Genomic DNA, 17,535 nt, shown 5'->3' with positions numbered 1-17,535 from the left:
AAACCACATACTGTATCTCCTACTGTCAAAATCCGTTGGTTAAGTTACGTTTGACACATGGAAAAAGACCCCACAACTGCAGATTTGTGTGTTCCAATACAAACTTTATTAAACGTCATCGCTTGATCACTTTTGACCAAGAAGCTGGAATTTGTAACATGAGAGATAGTAGAAATCGTCATACAAAGACATTCCAAAAACAGAGAGTGCACTGGGTTAAAAAGTGGTTAAGATGTTCAATAGACGGCAGCGTACTCTACAAAGCAAAAACTCATGTTCATTGTTCATTTAAGGCTTGCTGTTAGTGAAATGATATCAAATTATACTGAAAGTCTTAACTACTGCTGCTGCTGCTGCTGCATGCTGGAAGCCAGTGACTCCATCTCCACCTCCATGGGGTACTCTGGGTGTGCCTGCTGTGGGTTGGGACAGGAGGAGGAGGAGGACGTGGCGGGACAGCAGGAGGCGGCGTCTTTTTTCGGGAGCTCACTCCGCGGGTAGAAGGGCCCTACCAGCCAGTTGAGTGGCGTGTTGTTGATCAGGTAGTCCATGACGTTGTCCAGGGAGTCCTTCATCTTGCCCAGCTGGACTCTGCTGCCCGCCAGCATGCTGTCGGGCAGGTCCCCGAAGGCGCTGGCCTTGCGGAAGCTGGTGTACACCTGGGTGGCCGAGTAGCTGAGCGACAGCGCCTCCTGCTGGATGTGGTTGGGCAGGCCGTGCAGGCCGGACACCACGACCAGGCAGGTGGTCTGGAGCTGCTGGGTGAGGGAGTGCGCCAGGGCCAGGGTGCGAGACTCGATGACCTGCAGGGGAGAAGACGGAGGAACGTGATGAATGTTGGAACACCGTGCTTTACAGCCGCGCCACAACAAGGCAAGGCACGTTTGTATTTGTGTAGCACAGTTGACATTTCAGAAACAATTCAAAGTACTTTACGCAACACATTAATTGCGTTAAGACCAAACATGTAGTAGTGTACAAGAAACAAATAATAAAAGGATGTTTGAATACAATTAACAATCTTTATGAAAGAGTTAAGAGAATAGAAACTAGAAAAAGTTGAGAATCAGATTTGGAAACGGACGCCATGTGAGGCTTATCATCACTGTCTTTTGCTCACTCATGGTGTGAGGAACATGATAGTACAGTATATTACCATTTAGATTCATATAGGCCTATTTAAATCTTGATTGTTTTCATCTGTTATAATTTACTTTTGCAAAATTATAGTGGACACACAACGTTGGCACAGAGACACAGAGTTGGGCTGTTTTCTGTTGTGATTTGTGTTTATGATGGAACTTTCTGCGTTCTTGATCTTCTTGGCTCCTCCAGGGTTGAGATCATTCTCCTTACCTCTGCCTCGTCGCTGTCCTTCTCCTGTTTCACACTGCTGGATGTCCTGGATGTCCAGTCTACCAAGGAGTTGAACTTGTTATACACTTTCTGGTTGGCCCCATCGATGTTCTTCTTGGCATATTCAATCTGGTGAAGTAAAATGATGTAGGCGTTACTAAAGGGAATACATAAGCTCTTCATTAATAGCTCATAGCTTGACCTTGTAGCTGTGAGCTTGTAGATCGTTTTTTTATCATGAAAATGTATGCAAATCTTTGAATATATCATTTTCAAAGCAGACTTTTGCAACTCAAATCTTTGCTTCTGGGTGGTCCCTGAAACAACATATTTTGAGATGGGGGGGGGGGGGGTCCCCGGCCAAACACTTATAATTCTGGGGGTCCTTGACATGAAACAGTTTGAGAACCACTGATTTAGAAGAAGGATTTAGAAGACATTTATAGGATCGGGTCAAAATATTCAAAGACTTGCACACATTTTCATGATTTTTCAAGAATAGCAGATCTACAAGCTCGCAGTGAGCTTGTAGATCTGCTATTTTTGTTAAAGCATAAAATAATGGTTAAAGTAATAATGCGTTAAAGGTCCATTTGGTTCCATGTCTACATGGAGTTATGGGGTCCTTGAAATGAAGAACCACCGATATAAACAGGGTTCCCACACATCTTTACCAATTAATATCCAAAACATTTCCAAAACTTTTCCATAATATTTAACCCGATTTCCAGGACTATATAACAATAATTCATCTCAATAACGAGTCGCTTACTCCTATGCGCAATGCCTAAAGACATGTATGCCAGTGGTTCTCAACCTTTTCAGGCCGTGAGAGTAGAGGAATTTTGTATAACACAGTTTTATTGTGAAAATAGCCGATCTACATGCTCACAACGCCTCGCGTTGCGAGGCGTTGTGAGCATGTAGATCTGCTATTTTCACAATTTCTGCCTCTAATATTTGACAATTTGACCAATGTTTAATTTGTTCAATTTGTCTCCATGACCCTTGATCAATTCCAAAACTTTTCCAGTACTGGAAAAATATTTTTCTAATTTCAAAATATTTCCAGAAGGTAAAAGCAGACCCACCAGGTCCACAGTGTGGTTAAGCTGAGCGATAGACTCCTGGCTGCGCTGCTTAGCGTCTCGTACTTTGTCCAGTGCTCTGGTGTACGCCCGCTTGCGCAGTTTGGTGGACAGTGAACCCAGGCGGACATAGTAGCTCGGCTCCTTCCTATCAAATCCTTTCACCATTTTAACCTCCAGCTCTGTGGACAAGGGAAGAAAACATGAAAAATAGTCATTACATAAAGAAACGAATATGTCGTTATTTATTATACGTTCAGCACATGGAGTTTTTGATGTCCGAAAACGCTTTCATTCTTTACATGTCATACAACTACTTGGATCTGAAGTGTTTAGAAAAAGGTCATGGATGTTAACAGCAAACCGACAGCTTATTTATATCTTCTGCCTCTGAGTATTTGACATGGATTTAACTTAAAGGACAAGTTTGTTTTTTTTTACAACAAGGGGTTCATATTTTAGATTGTAATTAGAGAGAAGAAGAGTGTTAAAATGCTTTCATTTATTGCTTTCTATCGTTTTAGCGATTTTAATTATTTTTCTTTCAGTAGGTGGGGGCATGCGTGCAAGTGGCTAAATATGTATTTTTAGACACAATAATCCCATTCCCAAGATGCACCGCAATCTTTCATGGGCAGATGTGACTTATGGGGGCTAGTAGTGTTACTGTAAATAGAAATAAAGAAATTGCCGGCTTATTGTGGCTAAAAAGATCAGCCACTTGTACGCATGCCCCCATCCACTGAAATCAAAATCACTAAAATGATAGAAAGCAGTAAATGAAAACATTTTAACACTCTTTTCTTTTCTCTAATTACTATCTAAAATATGAACCCTTGTTGTAAAAAACAAAGTTGTCCTTTAATTGCATTTGAAGATGATGTGCAAGATCACAGTCATTCCTTTTTTTGGGGGGGCTTTTTTATGCCTTTATTTGATAGGATAGTAGACTGACAGGAAATGGGGAGAGAGATGGGGAATGACATGTGGCAAAGGTCGTCGGGATCGGGAATCGAACCGGCGACGCCAGCAGGCATCATATTATGTGGTATGCGCCTTGACCACTAGGCCAGCGGGCGCCCCATCACAGTCATTCCTTGTAAAATTATTCTGTCGAGGTTGTTGCCGCTGTGATGGACAAAATTATAGTACTGATAATATTTACTAAATGTGTTAATTCTAAACTGAATAGAGCACCACTCTCCAGGAGGTTGGGAACAGCACCTGCTGTTAACCAGTTGGGAGTACACAGAGCTGAGTCATGTGAACTGTTAACAGCTTTGTCACACCAATCTATTTACAAAATATCCCAAACTGTATGTTCCACTCACTGCCCATAAAAGGCCTGGCCATCTGTTACCTGTATGTCCTGACTTCTGTATAAAAGACCTATGTGACATTTGTATAGGAGGCTTGAGGGAGGCATGCTCTCTCTCTGTGGTTTCTCTGTAACCTGATGATGACACAAAAAGTATGGATTGATCCCTAAAAATGGGTTTGCCGTGTGCAAGATGGGAGCGGAACAGAGCACAAAGAGAACGCAACAACAACTCGGCGACCAACAGAAGGCACTCGACTACCACGGGCAGGCTGTGACGCTACTACAAGAACGACAACAGAAAGTTGTGATGGTACTGCAAGAACAACTTGACAGAGCTATGGCGAAATTATCAGATCTGTTTCAATCCTTTCAGATTTTCTTTACTCACTGTTGGAGAGCTTAAAGTAAAGTTGCCTCTCGAAATGACAAAAAATACATTACAATATTGACCACTAGGCACAACTCAAAGTAAATGTTACTAACAGTAAGGCTTACTCATAACATGCCTTACATACAATTATGGATCATATTTCATACCTGCAATTATGGTAATTTATTACACAACCTCAGAAAATCAGGTCGGGTGACACAAACAATTTCAGTTTCAATATGAAAGCAAGGCATTCATTCATGTATTAGAAACTGCGTTAATCAGGGTACAGTCCCCCCCAGGGTCTGTACTTGGCATTCCCAGTGGTCTGTATTTTTTCCCTCTGCACCAGATCTGTTTGCCAAAATAGCTGATCTACAAGCTTGAGGCCGAAATAGAGTAAATATAGAGCAGTTATTCACTGATTATTACTCCTTAACACGTCGGGTGCCCCTGGATTGCCCCATTTATCCCGCTGCCCAGGCCCACCACCATTGTATTGAATCCGGCCCTGCTGCGTCAATGCATGCGTCATGACGTCACTTGGTCACATGAGCGCAGACAGGATGTTGTTGTGTAACTTTCTGTATGGACCAGTGTTGATCATAACTGTTCATTGCCGATCAAAATTTTGACATTTTGCCACACCCCGCCACAGTTTTAGCCATAAAACAAACATCAGAGATAAAGGGCGTTAAAGATGGGGAAATGCATTGGAGTATATGGAGAAAAACGGCCGCGCGATGCTCTCAGCGTCGACTCGAAGCGACTAGCGGCTAATGGGCCACATCCATGCGTAGCCCCAACCTAACGGTGAGATTTAAAGTTAATACTGTAAATTATACAGTAAACACGTCAACACGTCGTGGGCCTCCAGAGACATCAAAGAGATTGGCGTGTAGACACCTCGTGGGCATCCCATGAGTTAATAAGTACTGTGGCTGTTGGCACACACAGGAGTGACAGGAACATAGTGTATAGGATTTAAATATTAGCTTCTGAAAGCCTTATAGCCCTGAACAGCTAAAGCCCAGTTCTCACCTGGTGATCTAGAACTCTATGGCCTCTGAAGGAAAGCTTGACTTCTGCGAATGCAGTCCGATAAGCTGTGCTTTCCCTGAAAACTGGGCCAATTCCAACATCAACAACATACTTGTGTGGCTAACTCTTAATGACCCCAATAGTCTTTAGTAAACACTCTTTTTATAGAACAGCCTAGACTCATCTCAAAAACCTTTCATAAAGACAGATTGAAGTAGTGCATGTTTGTGTGCTTTGAGATAAATTAAACAAGATAACTTAATCAAGTATAATACTAACATACTAATAACGAATATATTCACATTAATCAAATTGGATAAAAAACAAGATAGGCCTGGACGGCTAGGGTAGCGGCCCGGACACATAGCCTGACAGCTGCATTAGCAGCTGGTTCGACTCCCGACCTTTAAAACTGTGTTTATCTCTCCCCATTTCCTGTCAGCCTTCTGTAATCTATCAACAAAGGCAAAAATAATGAGATAAAATAAAAATATGTCAAAAAGACAAAGCAATATGACTTAAGTGGGTGATTAGTGGATTAATGAGCTAATTAGTGTATCCCAATAAGGAGCCATGTAACCAGGTACCAGCGTTCGTTCAGTCTGCTTGTCCGTGCGGGTTTTGGCAGTCACTCACCCAGCTCGCCCTCGGTCAGTGGCAGGTACTGCTCCACCAGGCTCTCGGAGGTGCTGAGGGCGCTGTCCACGCCGCTGCTGACCATGCGGGCCACGCGGCAGTCCAGCACCGTGTTGACCACGGCGATGGTGATCTCCACGCCGTCCTGCACCGCCCCCCGCGTCCTGTCCACCACGTTGGTCAGCGTGTCAGACACCGTGTCCTTGGCACCGGTGACGGTGACCGACACGGCGTCTTTGGCACCGCTCACGGCGTGCTTGGCACTGGCCACGATCTGTCCACAGACGGGGACAGAAATAAACGATGATGAAGCAAGCAAACATCAAGGGTCGTTTTGTTGTCCAGATGCCATCAGCACAGACATTGTGAAATTTGTGAAATGTGAGGTTGCGTGTATGTTTGCCAAGCAAGCCCTGCCCAATCTGTCTCCATTACAATAGTTAATGATAGTTAATAGTTAACCAGTCATTGGCTACTGCACCTGATCAGAAGGTTGCTGCAGAATTGGCAGAGTTCTCTCGATCTTGTCCAGACCTTTACAAGCAAGTTCGTTGGCAATGGCAACTGTTGGCAGTACAAAAATGGAAGTGATATCAATACAAGAAACATACAATACTGCACTAAGAAAACTGTGTATGAATCTCTTTGTTCGGAAAAAGGATATCCAATAAAAATAGATGTATAATGAAAGATAAATGAAATGTTGATTTAAGTGAATGGACTGCAGCAGTGGTTTTCAACCTTTTTCACATCAAGGTCCATTATTTATTCAGCATTTGAGCCACGGACCACCATTTTGTCCACAATTCCATGCTGTAAATTATGTGGTACAATATTGTAGAGATAACAGGCAAACGAGAACGGGCAAATGAGAGTGTAAAATGAAACCACATGGACCCGTAAAACCACTGGACTAAAGTTTTAATTGTGTCATGTGGTTGTCCGGGTTTATTCAAGGGAGGGAATTGAGTAAATAACTGGGTGACAGGTCAAGATGAGTAAGAGCCAACGTCCTGTTTCCCAAACGAATGACTCATTGAGTCACACAGACACAGCCCAAATATCTCCACTGAACAGGAACTAAGGATTATAAATATTCTTGTATACAAACTTGACACAGATAATTTATGCGGTGGTGTGAGTTCTCTAAAACACTGTTCCCCTTTTGTGGGTCACGGGCCAATTTTGATGGGTCACGACTCGAAAATATTATTTATAAGGATTTCCACTCCCCCCAAAACATGTTTTTCCCCCTTTTAATATATTTTATAATACCGTAATTAAGAAGTAGTGAAAATAGCCGATCACGATCAAGGCATGTATTTTCACTAGTTTGGGTCCCCGGGCAAACATCTAATCTCTCGTTTGGGTCTCGACCAGAAAGGTTTGGGAACCACTGCTCTAGTCTAAAACAGTGGTTCTCAAAGTGGATTCCAGGGACCCTAACGGGTTCAGAGTTAAGGGGAGACCTTGACATTTGAAAGGTTTGGGAACCACTGCTCTAAAATGTCGACAGTCGGGACATAATGAATCTTACTTCCAGGTTCCAGCTTCCCAATGAGGGGCAGGGCGCTGGTCAGGGCCACAGAGGTGATGGTGTGGACTCCGTGCTCCGCGGCCTCACACACACACTTGATGTAGGGGTGAGTGTCCTTGGTGCTGGCGTACACCCCGGACATCAGGCCATAGGTGGAGCTCACCAGAGGTAGGCTCGTCACCCTCTGACCAAAATTCTGCAGGGGAATTATTAATTATAATTGATAAAAAAAAAAAGAAGAGGCGATCCAAGCACTCAAAAATGTGGAGGAGAGGAATTAAAAGTTTAAAACACATTTTATTCTATTAAATCAACATGTTTCGACTGTGAGGTCTTCATCGGGGAAAGAACCTCACGGTCAAAAACATGTTTGGTCTTATAGAATATAATTTGTTTTAAACATTAAATTCCTCTCCTCCACATTTTTGAGTGCTCCAATCTCCTCTTATCAGTGTCTATTCCCACTAATCCTAGAAGCACCATATACTTTTAAGACATTTTTTATCTCCTTTTAGCACCCGGTTGGCCACTATTCTTTCTTTATTAATTATTCATAATAATAATAATAATAATAATTGTGAATGAATGTTTTGCTTGGTATAATCATGTTATTAATTAATAATAATACATTTTACAAATACCCCCAGTCCCAGAACAATCATCCTGTGAGGTATCATACATATCAAGTCTTTCCATTTCATTTTTGTTAACAGAACTTTAGGCTACATGATCATTTTGTCTGAGGGAAAGAGTTGACATAACCTTACTACTACAATAAAAGGTGTTCTGTCTCTGATCAATAGGAAAGGCATGTTTACAGTATGTAGAAATCCAGAGGAATGAGACCAAGTCCACAACAGAACAATAGCTACACTTAGGCTACATCAAACTTCAAAATAAAAGGTTCAGGGTACAAAAAAGTCTTACACATAGGCCTACCTGATTTGGGAGAACTGCAACTGCTGCCATTTTATCTACTTGATAAACCCTGAGGCAAGAACAGAAAATCAAATGTTAACTTAACAAAAAGTTAACATCAGCAGTAATACAGTAACTTTATAGTGATCATCGAGTAGGCCTATTGATAAACGTATGTGATCCATAAATTACATAAATGAATTATAGGTGTCATAAAATCGTGTACTTACCGATGATATAATGATGTATGAAGAGTTATTTCAATACGATGTCAGATATCTCCTGTTAAACCACTGAAGCTGTTCACTTTAGGATGCTGAGTAGTTCTTGTGGAGAAGGTGAACAGTCAGTCGGTATTTATAACGTCGTCCTATCGCGAGAGGCAGGAGTTGACGTAATCCTCACAGCAGCTTTTCTCCAAGTGGGTTTGGCTGCAGACCACAGCAGATTAGGGGGCGGATTGTGTGAGGGATGCTATTGGATAGTATGTTAGGGGGCGGATTGTGTGAGGGATGCTATTGGATAGTATGAGAATGACTCAATCCGCCCCCTGGAATCTCAATCCACCCCCTATGACGTTGCACGGACGGGGCACCCTCCTGATGGAGGAAGTTCCCACTTTGCTCTGGAGAGTTTTTCAAAGGAGGGAGGGGGGGAGAGAGCCAGGGAGCCTGGAGCTCGGAGCTCCAGGGCCCAGGGGCCGGCCCCTCGCCGCTCGAGGCCGACCTGGGGGGCACTCTCGGTGGGGCAGGCCGGCGACGGCGCTGCCCCCCCGGCCCTGGAGCTCCGGAGGTGGTCGAGTATGCTGGTGCTGGGCGGAAAGTGGCCCAGATGGGTGTCTCTACTCGGGTTTGGGATGCAAAAGGTGGTCCCTGGTTCTCTGGAGGTCCCGGGGACCCCCTGAGCTTGTCTCCCCTGCCCCTGCCTTTTAGTGTTAGTCAGTGCTTAAAGTGGGCACTGAGCCAGGGAGCCTGGAGCTCGGAGCTCCAGAGCACCAGGGCCGACCCTCCACACCCTCTAGGCCGACTAGGGGCTCCCTCCTCGGCCACACTCCACCCAGCGCCGGCCTCTATACCAGCAAGCTCCATGGGGACCTGTGGATATTCTGGACTTAGAAAAAATCTCGCATCTATAGCAGATACCCAAGCTCGCCAAACGCTTTAGGCTCCTATTCAACCGCCCTTTGGGCCTCGCGCTCGAGCCTGGTACCGTCGGAACCGGCTCGCCGCCCCGCACACGATGGTGCCATCGCGGACCCCCGCGGACCCCCAGGGCCGGCGCCAGGCCCCGAAAACCGGGCCTGGCGACCTCCAGGGACCACCGGGGACCACCAGCGGCGGTCCCCGGTGGTCCCTGGCGGGCCTCCGAGCACCGCCGCCCGGGGACCCCCTCCAGGGACCCCCCGGGCCCACCAGCCGTTTTTCTTCTAAGTCCAGCAGGACTCTGAAACATTTCCCTCACAAGCCGTTTTTCTTCTAAGTCCAGCAGGACTCAGAAGAAAAACGGCTTATCAGTTTTTCTTCTAAGTCCAGCAGGACTCTGAAACATTTCCCTCACCAGACTTCCGCCCCGTCCGTGCAACGTCATAGGGGGTGGATTGAGATTCCAGGGGGCGGATTGAGTCATTCTCATACTATCCAATAGCATCCCTCACACAATCCGCCCCCCTAATCTGTGGTCTGCAGCCAGACATGTCTCGCTTTTCTGGGTCAAAAGTCAAAGGTAGCTCTGGGCCATAGCGTTGTAGTTCTCCTTGACGCTATGTCACTGGTGATGATCCCTTGCACCGCAGAAAAGGCTGCACACCCTCTCTTCTGTAGTAGCCTACAATTAAAAAAAATACAGTTTCACTAATCAACAAAACTAAGACGGCGTTAGGGAGTTGAAAGCCTACTTTCCTTAGTGGGAACAATCTGAGCCCCCACCTCACGTCTAAAATACACTTTTTAGAAATAAAATATTTCACCGGAAGGCAAAATCTGGTCAATGGAATTATCTATTGACAAGATCTGTAGAGGGCGGTGTGGAGTAGCTAAAACTTCCAGTGAGATATTTCTTTTATGGACAGAAAGTGTATTTTAGACGTGAGGTGGGGGCTCCGAGTGTTCCCACTAAGGAAAGTAGCCTTTCAACATTTTAGAACTGTCTTTGTTTTGGTGAGTGGCGAATGTGTATTTTTGTTTTTGTTTTAATGTTTTACTACAGACGAGAGGCTGAGCAGCCTGGGCTACCGCGGCCGTGAGCACAAGGGCTAATCTGTGACATAGCGCTATGGAACAGAACTAGGTCAAAGGTAAGGTAAAAAGGTGAAGTCTGCGGAATTCCCCTGGCATCCCATCACGAGTTGGATTAGCTCTGGTCCATAGCGTTAGTTCTCGCTATGGACGGTTGGACCAGAGCTGCAGAGCTAAGGTACAGCAAGCTTTTGAGGACACACTTTTGAGGGACAGTTGAATGTCTTTTACATTTCATAATGTAACTAAAAATAACAGTATTTTGAATATTATGGGATCATTTGGGATGTTATTTGGGACATTCCTAGCCATAAATCATAACACCTGTAGAGATCGCTAATATTCGGACGTTAGACGTAACGTCCGAATATTAGCGACCTCTACAGGTGTTATGATTTATGGCTAGGTCATTCCTAGTATTTGGTGCCATTTTTTTACAGGATTTGAACTTTCTGAAATGTTCAGCTGTCAGAAAAAAATATCTGTCCAACTTAATTAATTATTTCCTAAAGATTTTGACCAATTGCATCACACATGAATGGGAGATAGATAGGTAGATTTAAAACATTAAAAAAATACATTAATCACAGTAACATTTCGTGAGAAACATACATAGGCCTACTACCGGTATATAATCATAATGTTTTATTTTTATTTTGTTTGAATTGTACTTTTTCTTTTTTACTATGGTAGAGAGAAGCTTTAACAGTCTAGGTTGGATAAGTTTTTGGGAATTTATTTTTGCTTATTTTACACAATATGCTATTATGTCATGGGGACAGAAATGGCATCAAATACTAAGAATGACCCACTTGTAGTATAACAGACAGAGTAGCCTGTCTACATGAAAAGTTGGCACCCAGAAGGTTTGGTCCAAAACAAAGTGGACACAGGAGAAAACCTGGCACTAACAGAGAGGGCACTTGAGGACACTAAATAAAGTGGGCACTTGTGTACTGGGCACTAAAGAGTGGACACTAAAAGAAATTGAGCATTCTTCTTTGGAACTGCTTGTGACATGAGAACATCCACACAGAATGCAAATATTAGACTACACTGATAAGATTTACACATTTCTGAAACACGAGTCAGTTTATTTCCAACATGGGCATATTTATCTCCCTAAATATCACAGCAAATTCTCTAATGTGATTATAAGTAAAACATAATAATAATAACTAGTAGCCGCCTCAGGGCGACAAGCAAACCTCGCCCTAAAGGGTGAGGTGGCGCCATGTCTTGGCCATCTGGCCATCTGGCCAGTGATGTATATCGGACCAGTTACCCATTATGGAGACCCCTGGTACCCATACAGTATATGGAGATCCATGTACTGTAGGCCTATATGGAGATATGCTGTGAGAGCCCAACATGCTTACTCAGTTATTTGTTTTGTGAAAGTCCTATGATGTCTATGACATCATACATACAATCCCTTTTATGCCCATATTGCCAAAGTATATATAGGTCTGAACTGTGTTTTTGTAATAATAATCAAAATGTGCAAAATAACTGGAACTCAATTGTTGTTAAGCCTGTTATACAAAATATACTAAACGTACCAAGTAATATTGTTTTACGCAGAATGTCCCATTTCACAACTCACAAGTTTTATAGAAATCTTAAAAAATAGCAGATCTACATGCGAGGCGTTGTGAGCTTGTAGATCTGCTATTTTCAAATAGCCGAAGCATATAAAGTGCTGAAGTGGTTAATGTAAGTTTAAGTAAAAGTAACTGGTAACGAAACGAAAAAACTAATTATTGTAGTGGAGTAAAGGTAGGCTACAATATTTGGATCTGAGATGTAGTGGAGTAGAAGTAAAAATATTGAAAATTGGAAGTAAGATACCTCAAAATTGTACAGTACTTGAGTACATGTACTAGATGCTTTACACCTCTGCCCCGAATATTTAATCCTAAAATCTGGGTATGTGTGTCATACCCATATTATGCTGAGTCTTGCAACATGAGTAGCTTTTCACCCCAATTATGTGCCAATGTATATGGGCCTAACACGTTGTATTGACCTTTGATCTGTTCATCATTTATAATCCACATCATACTATTTTAATTGCTTTATTCAGACCTGATCAAAGTACAACCGAAAGATCATCACTACTAAGTAACACTTTAAACCACATGCTGTGGTTTTATCATCACAACATATTCATTAAACCAGGGGTCTTCAACGTTTTCAGGCCAAGGACCCCTTAGTTGAAGCAGGGACCCCCACAACCTTTTCAGAGATTCCATATTGTTTCATTGTTTGACAGCAATAATCATCAGTGTATTTTGGATTCATGTCAAGAGCCGCCAATACTTAATAAACATGACATTTCACTCTGTACTTGGTCTGCTCTTTCTCCCTCTACACCAAAGCTCTTTGCCCAAAAATAGCCACAAGCTGTAGATCTGCTATTTTTGGCTAAAGTTCTCAAATAAGGACACTAGGGTAAGGGTTCAAGTGGTTCATATAAACAAAGAAGAAAAACAGTTTCTATCGCACAAAGATTTGGAGGACCCCCTGTACTAACTCTGAGGACCCCCTAGGGGTCCCGGACCCCCTGTTGAAGACCCCTGCATTAAACAATAAAAGTCTAGGATATAGGGAATTGAAAAAATATGAACATTTTACTCAAGAATTGACATTCTACGCCTCCCCCTGGCCAGCTGGGGCGCCTGATGGAGGGGAAAGTAACTTGTTCCTTCCATGTGCAACGTCCAGCTGGGGAAACTCCCTCCTGTCAGGTGAAACGAAGCAACTTGGACTACTCATGCATAGAAGGCAGTATGAGGTCAGTCAGTTGTCTCCCCAGGTTGGCAAAGGGTGTGTAGCCCCCAGGATTACATTAGATAATGACACTGGGTGAAAAATGGGTTACAAAATCGTGGTATAAAAATGTAAGAAAATTTGAATTAACATTGCACATAGCATTTGTTTTTGAGTACTCATTTTATCGTAATTAATTGATGAAAAAGGTCAGCTTACTATCTGTAATGGCTATTGGCTTTTCAGCAGTGGGCAATTATGGGACGTTTTAAATTCCCAAGTGAAGTTTAAAATTCCTTAATTTTCCAAATTCACTGTGGCATATCAAGTCTCATTACATTTCATAAAAATAATTCATGCCTGCAATTGATTGATAGAATATTTTATTAGACAGAAATGTGAAAACAGCACAAGTTGGTCAAACAGGTCTAAAAGGATAACACCAAAACATTGTTTCCATTGGGGTCCTAATTACCGGTATCAAATTCATCAACATAGAGTATAAAAGATAACACAAAAAATGCAATATCATCACAAGTATAAAACACGATAATATGTATGAGTAGGAAAAAATGGGGGGTGGGGGGGTGCTTGCCTGTCTATTGGGAGAAGTGATTGCAGAACCGTCACAGCTTGTCCGTAGATGCCTGCCGGACAGTTAACGCCTGACACTGGATCCCCTGACACATTACTGTGATGTCACAGTGGTGATGTCACAGTGATGTCAGATACTCAGAGCAGTGATGTCAGATACTCGACTTTAGGCGTCTTACTGGTAATTACTTCCTCTGCAATGCATCGGATATTACTGCACATACACCATGTTTTTGTGTTGCTGAGATACAGTATGATGAAATAAAACATCATACTAAGTATATTGTGCCCATTATGAGTATGGTTTAACATTTTTTTATTTGCTCAACTTGTCTGACTTGTTGCAGTGCGGCTGTGGTCATCGGTGTTATCTTGGTCCAGTGTCCCTATGTGACTCTTCACTCTTCTCCTCTGACGGTATGTGTTACGAGGGTCATCTAATGACCAGTCTCATTCTGTCATTCTGTGGCGGGGGTTCCAGGGGATTTTCCCAGTCAAACGAGTTCATATAGCATAAACATAAATGGATTTGGCCACTACATTGGCTATTTGAAAATAGCCGAAGCATGTCACAACACATGCAATGCATTGTGAGCTTGTGTATTGGCTATTTTCATAAGATTTTGAAAGAAAAGCACAACTCTTTTGTGGGATCCCTGGCACAAAATGATTTCAGATGGGGGTGCACGGCAAAGTAGTATAAGTTCTGTATTCAAAATTGAGTAAAAGTTCAAAAGTATGCATTAAAATGTACTTAAAGTACCAAAAGTAACCATTATGTCAAATGTATAGAAATCCTTTGAAAATCAGATTTACAAGCGCGTCACACATTAGATTGGCTATTTTCAAATAGCCATAGTATATATTTATATAGGTCTGAAGTGGTTTTGTAATAATAAACTAAATCAAACAAAAATGAATAGTAACTAAAGTTACAAAATTGTATTGGAGTAAAAGTACAATATTTGCATTTGAGAGTGGAGTAGAAATACATTATAGTAAATTGGAAACACTCCAGTAAAGTAAAAAAAAAAAGAATCCAAAAAATGTACTTGAATAAAGAATAATAGTGGAGAGATTCAGTCCTCTGGGCCACAGAGAAATCATGTTTACGAAAGCAACACTGGGTCTTTGACTGGGTATTGAACTTTACTGTGTGTATTCTGTTAATGCAAAAACTGCCATTTTGTCCATACCAAATGCAGTGTGATTGTCAGTGGTGGAATACATGCTACTATACCTTGAAACTGATGGCAAGAGCACAAAACAGATGTTGGGGAATTAGATCTGTGTCAAACAGATATTAAGAACTTAAAAGTTGGTAGCGACATGATGTTCTTCTGTATTTAGCTTGACCACAAGGGGGAGCCCTTGTATTTAAATCCAAAGAACCATCTCTGTGGTCTTCAGAACTGAAGTCATATAAACTTCCTCTACTGAATCATAATAGGCCTATACACATTTCAAATTATTTTTAAACAGTTAATTTAACACAAAATATTTGTTCAATATTCAGGTGACAACCAACAGTCAACAGACATTTTTTTTACCTATTGGCCTATTTGTCTAATGCCATAGCATGGTCTATCAGTTCATTGAAAAAAAATAGCAGATCTACAAGCTCACAACGCGTCGCAAGGCGACGCGTTGTGAGCTTGTAGATCTGCTATTTTTTTGCAAATGTTCCAACCTAGGATAATGGATCTTGATTATCGCGATAATATCGTAAATTGCGATTTCTTTTGTCACAATAATCGTGATATGACATTTCCATATTGTCCTTTCCCCACAAAAGTCCACATCCAATGAAAAGATGTCCACAGTTTGACTTTTAAACTATGTGACATCCATGAAGCATTTGAACTGCTCCTGTTCTGGCCTGGGGTACAGTTACAGTGTTATGCTTAGGGAGATCAGTCACACAAGGCACATGGGATTTATGTATGAGACCTCTCATAAAAGTGCAAAGCACATGCATACACACACACAGTAGACTCAACATTCACATTAAAACAGGGTTTGTATGAACGGCATATCAGTATAACAACAGACGTAAATGGGGTTCTGGATTTGAGGTGGCAGTGACAGTATACTGGTCACTAAAGAATGAGAGGCAAGCTATAGATCAGATATTTTCACATCAAGGTCCGTGATTTATTGGTCATTTGAGCCACGGGACCACCATTTGGTGAGATTTTGACTCTCAGACCCAAAACGTATAGAATATTGTTATTGTTGGATACGATTTTGGCCACAATTCCATGCTGTATTGATGTTGGTGCCATAGGACACGTATCAGGCAAACGTTGATCATGATAACAATTCTTCTACATTCTCTAATTGTGTAGACTTCTTGTAAATTAAGTAATGCAGATGTGAACCCATTGCCAGCCAACTTAAAATATGAATGTGCGCTAATAACGCCAGGAAATAGCTATATTTTATCATCATGATGGGGTATATACATAAGCCATGATGATATACCATACCACAAAAAGACCACTAGAGTGTGCCATCGTAACACTAAAACCATAGACTGTAGAAGAAGCCATGTATAAACCAAGAGTAAAGGATGGGAAAGTGACTACATTGACTCACAATGGGTGCACCGCCGGCCGCCATCTGAGCTCAATCCTGTTCAATTCGTGCTTGATCGTCTAAAACCACCATCGGTATGGGCACCGGAATGTATACAGACGCCACACAGAAGGTTTCCGAATCAAAATCCGACCTAGTGAAGCTGCGTAAGGATCGGATGGTTTGCATTGAGCCTAACGGCTAGCAGAAGCTAATGTAAACAGGAAGGCCTGGTTTAGCGATGACGTCATAATCGTATCCTTTTTTTTCACGGTCTCGTGTTGTTTACCAGCTGAAGCTAAGCTAACCGTTTCGCTCCGTCTATTAACCCAAATAAAAGCTTAAACAATGCTTTTATATAAAAGTCGATTAAAGTCGATCGGCAGGGACGTCCATAGTGAGCTTGTCGATCCAAAAGTCGACCGGCTTACAATAAATTAACTTTTGAGAGTGTAAAATTAAACCAAATGTACGGGTCCATTTGGTTTCATTTACGCTCTCAAGAGTTAAAGATCTATTAGGGTCCATTTGGTTACAAACTCTCCATCATTTAGCTGGGGACCACCTGGGAACCCCTTCAAGGACCACTGGTGGTACCCGGACCACTGATTGAAAACCACTGCTATAGATGAATAGAGAGATCTGTCATGATGAGCTTTATCCTCCACTCTTTCCTGAAGGCAAGGCCGGAGCGCAGGTGGTAGCGGGGGGGGTATAGCATTGAGCTGGAGGAAGGGTGGGGGTCGCCTCTATTGTGCCCTGAGAGATGGGCAGGGTTGCGGGCAGCGTGCCAAGGTTCCCTGCTGGGGTAACGGATACCTGCAGGCTTCTGGGAAAGCGCCACACCTCCGGATCACACACAGTCAGAGGCGCTGCATGAAGAAAGACAGGCAGGAAACAGAAAGAGAGAGGGAGCAGAGGAGAGGGAGTCAACTGCCTCTTTTCCACTCAGGGCACAGAGAGAAAGAACAGAAAGAACAAGAGACATGACTTCAGAGAACAACAGAGGAACATGCAGTCTATGTTTGGTTCAACAAAATCAATTCAACTGTCAAACGACTGAACTCTACTGGAACTTGAAATATAGCTGC

The 17,535-nt window shown here is 42.5% G+C and overlaps 1 protein-coding gene across 1 annotated transcript; it reads right to left on the bottom strand.

Annotated features, from left to right (window-relative positions):
- Window positions 1-83: 83 nt before the first annotated feature.
- plin2 (perilipin 2) lies at window positions 84-8,608 on the bottom strand. The gene is made up of 8 exons (XM_080741312.1): window positions 8,498-8,608; window positions 8,289-8,337; window positions 7,350-7,545; window positions 6,294-6,376; window positions 5,813-6,086; window positions 2,448-2,626; window positions 1,357-1,485; window positions 84-803 (listed from the first exon to the last, which is right to left on the bottom strand). The coding sequence occupies exons 2-8, from the start codon at window positions 8,316-8,318 to the stop codon at window positions 339-341; spliced, it is 1,356 nt and encodes a 451-aa protein (XP_080597438.1). The 5' UTR covers window positions 8,319-8,337; window positions 8,498-8,608; the 3' UTR covers window positions 84-338.
- Window positions 8,609-17,535: the final 8,927 nt, after the last annotated feature.

The sequence above is a fragment of the Nannobrachium achirus genome (genome assembly GCF_963921795.1).
Source record: "Nannobrachium achirus genome assembly, chromosome: 14".
Classification (NCBI taxonomy): domain Eukaryota; kingdom Metazoa; phylum Chordata; class Actinopteri; order Myctophiformes; family Myctophidae; genus Nannobrachium; species Nannobrachium achirus.
This window is presented reverse-complemented; position numbering and strand designations above follow the sequence as displayed.

Coding starts and splice junctions, on each gene's coding strand:
- plin2 (XM_080741312.1), bottom strand. CDS start 8,318: ATGGCAGCAGTTGCAGTTCTCCCAAATCAG. Junction 6,087..6,293: donor TGCAGCAACCTTCTGATCAG/GTGCAGTAGCCA, acceptor GTCTGTGGACAG/ATCGTGGCCAGTGCCAAGCA. Junction 804..1,356: donor AGGACAGCGACGAGGCAGAG/GTAAGGAGAATG, acceptor TCTCCCCTGCAG/GTCATCGAGTCTCGCACCCT.